At 35.0% G+C, this 6,000-nt stretch overlaps 1 protein-coding gene across 1 annotated transcript; it reads right to left on the reverse strand.

The window, feature by feature from the left end:
- Positions 1 to 520: 520 nt before the first annotated feature.
- On the reverse strand, positions 521 to 4,234 carry LOC110729554 (reticulon-like protein B4). The gene is made up of 5 exons (XM_021909295.1): positions 3,555 to 4,234; positions 1,840 to 2,020; positions 1,617 to 1,758; positions 1,197 to 1,266; positions 521 to 1,101 (listed from the first exon to the last, which is right to left on the reverse strand). The coding sequence occupies exons 1-5, from the start codon at positions 4,153 to 4,155 to the stop codon at positions 932 to 934; spliced, it is 1,164 nt and encodes a 387-aa protein (XP_021764987.1). The 5' UTR covers positions 4,156 to 4,234; the 3' UTR covers positions 521 to 931.
- Positions 4,235 to 6,000: the final 1,766 nt, after the last annotated feature.

Raw genomic sequence — 6,000 nt, forward strand, 5'->3', positions numbered from 1 at the left:
CACATCTTCCTAATACTCTAAGGGGAAGGACTAGCAGGTAACAAAGTGTACTGTGAGAACTACCAAATTTTGTGAAAGGGAAAACGAGATCAAGTCATAGAAGTAGATATCTAATGTAACAAAATGCAAATACCGCGCTCTAGAAAGTGAGTAAAACTGTTTTATTGGCCATAGTAAGATAGAACTTCCATGGAAAGTCTTACTTAGAGAAGGCTGGGTAAGCAACTTCCCTCACTGTTTGGGACGGATAACGTTTTATGCTAATGTGACCCAAACAATTTGTCAAATTTGTGGAAGTCTATCAAACACCATATCTTGTAATGAATGTAATATTATCAAAGTTTCAGAGACCAAAAGATGAAAAGACCAAAATATTGGAAAGACGTCAAATAACTCCCTGTTTTTAGAAAATTACAGAAATTGTCTAGGATTACATCATTGTTTCAATTTTTCAAAGGAAAATCTCCTGGAAGATTATAGTGAACGAACAGACTTATCTAAATTATGTCACTCACAAATCTGATAGCTTTTATTCTAACAAGATCAAAAATTTACTAGATATTTATTCACCAACATTACTCCTTTAACACAGCTCATGCAAGAGGATTGAAGGAGTGACAGAAAGCAAGGCATAATCGAGGGTATGAAAGTACAAAATTACATTATTTTTCATCTACTTCATCCTACAATATTGCAAGGTACTGAATATAATACTAGAAGCTATAGGTGTTTAAACAGATTCCAGGACTAGGAACTATCTTACAAAGCACCTGGTTCATTTCAAATATGAACTCATATACGTCGAAAAACAATTAACAAGGGGTCCTAAACCACATAAAGAGTTGAAACTTCTACCCAAAAAACAACAGCAGCAGGGCAAATGTCAGCGTGAACCTTGTCATAGACTCATAGCTAGCTCTAATTTATCTCCTCATGCAGCCTTCTTGTCTTTCAAGGGCCCTCTTGGAATCTTACTCAAGAACTTCTCATCGGCTACAGCATACTGCCTCTTGAGCTCCTTTGATGCCTTCTCAGCGAAAGAATCTACATGGTCCTCATACTTCTCATAGAGCACAGGTACAGTGTGCAACAGAACAAACACTGATTCAAATACCAAACGCACTCCAGTTAGAGAAACAAGTAAAATGTATATTCACCACTATACATCATCACGTTTGTCAAACCAAGTATCTTACATAGGTAAACAAGAGTCAGGAAGTTGAACCAACTGCCTACAATTGACAGAACCCACAAGCCTGCTACCACCTGTTAACAAATCAGTTTCAAATGTAAACAATAAGCTGTTAGAAAAAGAAATAAGCATTGCTAGGCACCATTAGGAATGGAAAACACGACTGTATCTATTGCATAAATACTCAAAAGCACAAAATACATGTACAAGTATTCCATAACAATCTTGGAAACTTAGCAATATTGTATTAGAGCGTGAATTCCCTCACATAACAATGTGGACAAGACAATTAAGCTGCCAGGTGAATTGAGGTTACTTTGTCAGTTGCTTATGCCATCATATCCGATTTCTCTGAACAACTATATTTAATATCATACCCCATGCACATAACCCATAAAAATTAAGAAAAGCTTAAAATACATACTGCGAGGAATTTTTTAAGCTCTTTCCCAGAGGCAATGTCCCGTAACAATGAAAGAGCTCGGTTGATCTCAAATCTTAATACTGAGATAAATTCTCTGAGAGCATTATCGGGAATATGAACATCGGGAATACTTGGAGGAGCCCTAGCCAACACAAGATAACAAAATTAAGCAGGAAGATCATAAAAGCAAGGGTGGACAAGCGTAATAGTACGCACTACTTACTTGTTGAGAAATGCAGATGCTTTTGACCAGAGGAAAAGGACCGAAAGGGTAAATATCAAAATGTGGCAGAGAAGGGTCAGCAAGTGATATTGAAGCAACTCAAAAACAGACCAAACAACAGTAGCTACACCAAGTGCAGAGGCAGAAATCTTTTTGTTCCTCCATAGGAAAACATCAGCAGCTGTAAACGAACGTTCATATCATTCCAAGTTAGAGGCGAACAACAGCTAAACATAGGTTGGAGTAAAAAAAAAAACTCACAGGAAGTACATGAAAGTAAAGATTCCACGTTATAGACATCTACATATTAGAGCAAGATTGTCTAAAACTCTTGTCAATCGCTCCGTGGTCTTTAACGCATGAAAGTAAACATTCCAGGTTATAACTACTTTACCAGTCACACTTTCTAATCAGGAAAAAGGCATTATCCGCCCCAATAGCACTTAAAGCCATATCAAGTTACAGCCACACAGAACAACAACGGAGAACACCCACTCCCCAAACAACCCTCACAAGGGGTTAAAAAAAAAGGCTACCCCATCCTAAGAAGTGGACTCGGTCCTTTAAGGATTTACTCCTAGAATACCTCCAATCAGCATATACATCCCAAAATCGTACCTAATTATCAAGGATAACCCCAATGTACATCTAAGAATGGACCCTCTGGTAGTTATTAATAAGTAATGATCTCCTAAGCGTACTCTAGCAAGAAATAACCCCGATAGTCATGAAAATTAAACAACGGTACATAATTCAGAACCAAGGAATTGACTCCACAACACAAATCATATCTCACTATAACATGGCAACACTCCTTTTCACCCCCCCGCCTTCCTCATCTAATTCTCATTCGTCTACCATGTCAATATGTCTTACTGTAAGTACCCTCCAAAAGACTAATGCAATATGTTGACCCATCGCAATCCCCTGGAATCATCAAATATTGTGCACAATAAAATCTTTGCAACAAGATATGACTAAAGATCATGTATTGAAAGAATCTGTATTCGAAATAGACTGGTTGTGCGAAAAGATTACAGCATTTGGTACACGAAAAGGCAACACAACAAGTAAATGAACACGATCACAAAGGTGAAAAAGAAAGGCAAAAAAATTAATTTCCTTTTACAAAAAGTCAATATTATTAAGCAATCCTCTAGAAGTAATCTAACTCCAACAATTCCTCAAAATCATTAAAAAATATACTTATATTTTCCCAAAAATCACATCATACTTTTTGCAACACCTTTTTTCAATCACACAAACCAAATACGAGTACTTGATTTTTATAATTTTTATAATGAAAAATCTGATACAGTTTCAAATACAGCACTTCATTTTTATAATGAAAATTCGATTAATTTTGTAATAAGAATTTATCATTACATTAAATCACTAATCAGACAAAATTCCAATCTACAGATAGCAAACACAACAGGAATTCAACAATAAAACGAAATTAATTTTTAATTTAAACCCTCAATCCCACACCAAAATCAATTACATAAGCTCATGAAATTAAGTATTTAACCTACATCATCAACTAAATTAATTTCGTTATAAAATTAAAATCATTTTGCACCTCTTATTACATCAAACAACATATCAACAATCAATAATCAATAGCAAATACAATACTTTACTAAAACTTAACCTAATAAATTGAATCAATCGAAAAGAAAATCTGAAACAAAAGAAAGGAGAGAGAAACGGACGTTTGCCACCACCGAGAACCTGATGAACAGGCTTTTCGCGACCAAAAAGGCGGTAGATCTTAGACGAAGTAGAAGAAGGAACAGCAGCAGAAACCTCAGGCTCAGGAAGAACATCAGGAGGAGGAACATGAGCAGAAGAAGGAGAAGAAACAGGGGATTTCTTCTTCTTTTCATGACCTTCATCATCTGAAGAAGACGAAGAGGAATCATGGTGACCGTGAATCTTATCAGAAATCTTGTCCATCAAGGATTCATGGTGTTCTTGGGGAAGGTCGGACATGGCTGCTTCAATGGCGGAAGAGGAAAAGGAGGAGAGAGGAAATGGAGGATGAATGGGAGAATGTGAGGGTGTATGGAGGGGGGTGGGATGTTGGAGGGTGAAAGAAACGAGGAATGGGTGAATTGACGGAGTTAGATTTGACGGAGAAAGGGAAGTGGAGAGGAAGGGTGGGAGTGACGGCGTTAAAAGGGGAGATTTTTGAGGGAGAGTGTGACACGTGGGAGGGTGGAATTTTAAGGAGTGGCATATGGAATTCAAGAGAGAAATGGCATATTTTGTGGGGTCGTCGGATCTACATGTGGTGCACTCATTGCTTGCCATTTGGGTTGTCTTTTCTAAGGGGTTTTTTATTTTATTTTTTTTTATAAAATTAAATTTGTTTAAGGATCGGTTCTCTCTAATTTAATTTTAATTCAACTCCAATCAGTTGAGTTTCTAATTTTCTTGCCTCATAAGTCATAAACAATTCAGTTCAAATCAGTTCGGTCAGTTCAATTCAATCACAATCAGTTCAGTAAATCAGAACATGTCCTGATTTATTGAACAAAGCTAAACTGATTGGAGCTGAACTTAACTGAACTGATTGGAGTTTAAATGAATTGTTTATAAGAGAAGGAAATTAGAAAATGAACTGATTGAATCTGAATTGAACTAAACTTTGTTATGGTTTTTTATATACAAACAATTACCCAGGTCATCGTCCGGTCCAAAAACTAGTTTTATTATCAGCCAAAACTACTATTATCAGTCAAAATTTCATATTTGCATATGTATTGCACAACCTCACAAAACAAAATATACCCTTCCATGAGTAACTTCTCCTTAAATGGGTTTGGGCTGCTAGCCCAATAAATTAGACCTTAAACCCAATAGGTAAGCTAGCTCCAAATACGTATACAGTACTTGTTATATTGAGGTTAAATCTAGGTCATCAAGCTCATCATCTGAAAGAATGGTCGGTAGAACAACGATATATATGTTCTGAAAGAATGTTCCAAAAATTACTCTAAACTTCTAAAAGCTAAAAATTCAATATAAAGGACTTGAACCAAACTCAACAATTCATCATTCTATCAAATTCTCAACAAAAACACAACAACGCACGTAAACATACGTGACTAAAGATGATGCAACTATGTACGTCGTAGATTAAAAGGTTAAAAAAAAAGAGCATCCTATAATTTTCTACCAAAAATGGTACATAAATCATAAATTAAAGGTGTAACAAGCTTGTAACTAAGACTTACCAGTAACATGATGAAATTAACTCCAAAGTCGTGAAACTCGAAACGAGTTTCTTCTCTTTCTCTCATTTTGATGGAAGATGAAGGTGTTTTGAAGATGATAGTTGTAGTAAGTTTTCATGTTATCATCAAGAAATAGACATCAGATTTTTCTAAACAAAAGATGGAATATTGGCATATGCTCATATTTTGCAAGGAAGTAGGAAATGCTGAAATGGAATATGCCTTCTCGGATAAATTGGGCCTTTAATGTTGTTAGTTGTAACTTGTAACTACTATGATAATGTATGGCCCATGTTTCGGAGAGTGTCTAGCCCAATAAATGAGCAAATTGGCCTCCCATTATATACAGTTGGCCCAACATTTATTACATGGGCTCAAAACTTGTGTGTTTATCATTTAATGGTTTTTTCATTTATAACCCCACTCGGACACTCCATATCACATGAACAGTAAAAATCTATTAACTCCGTTCTATAATACGGAGTATAGTTTTGTTTGTGTTTTTCCACGTTATTTAAGAAATAAGAAGAGAAAGTAGATGGATGATGTACATTAATAAAAGTAAAAGGTACAATCATAAACAAAGTTAGAGAAAGAAAATGGAAAAAAGTACTCCGTACAAGACATGTGCAAAATTTAAGGGTACATTGATTTACAATAAATAAAGTTAAAAAATGAGGGTATAATGATCTCTACATAGTATCTAAAAATACAATAGAAACAATATTATGGGACGGATAGAGTATAAATTAAGCATTGCAATGATTCATAGTTTCATACTCATATTTTTTTTTTTTTGGGCATCTTTTATTTAGGTATACTGTGTTTTTAAAAAAACAATTAATAAAAACATTTCAAATACAGATATAGCTATAAAAATAATTTTAAGAAAATTAAAATAAATAGGGTCAAAATTGCT

The sequence above is a fragment of the Chenopodium quinoa genome, unplaced genomic scaffold (genome assembly GCF_001683475.1).
Source record: "Chenopodium quinoa cultivar QQ74 unplaced genomic scaffold, ASM168347v1, whole genome shotgun sequence".
NCBI classification, from domain to species: domain Eukaryota; kingdom Viridiplantae; phylum Streptophyta; class Magnoliopsida; order Caryophyllales; family Amaranthaceae; genus Chenopodium; species Chenopodium quinoa.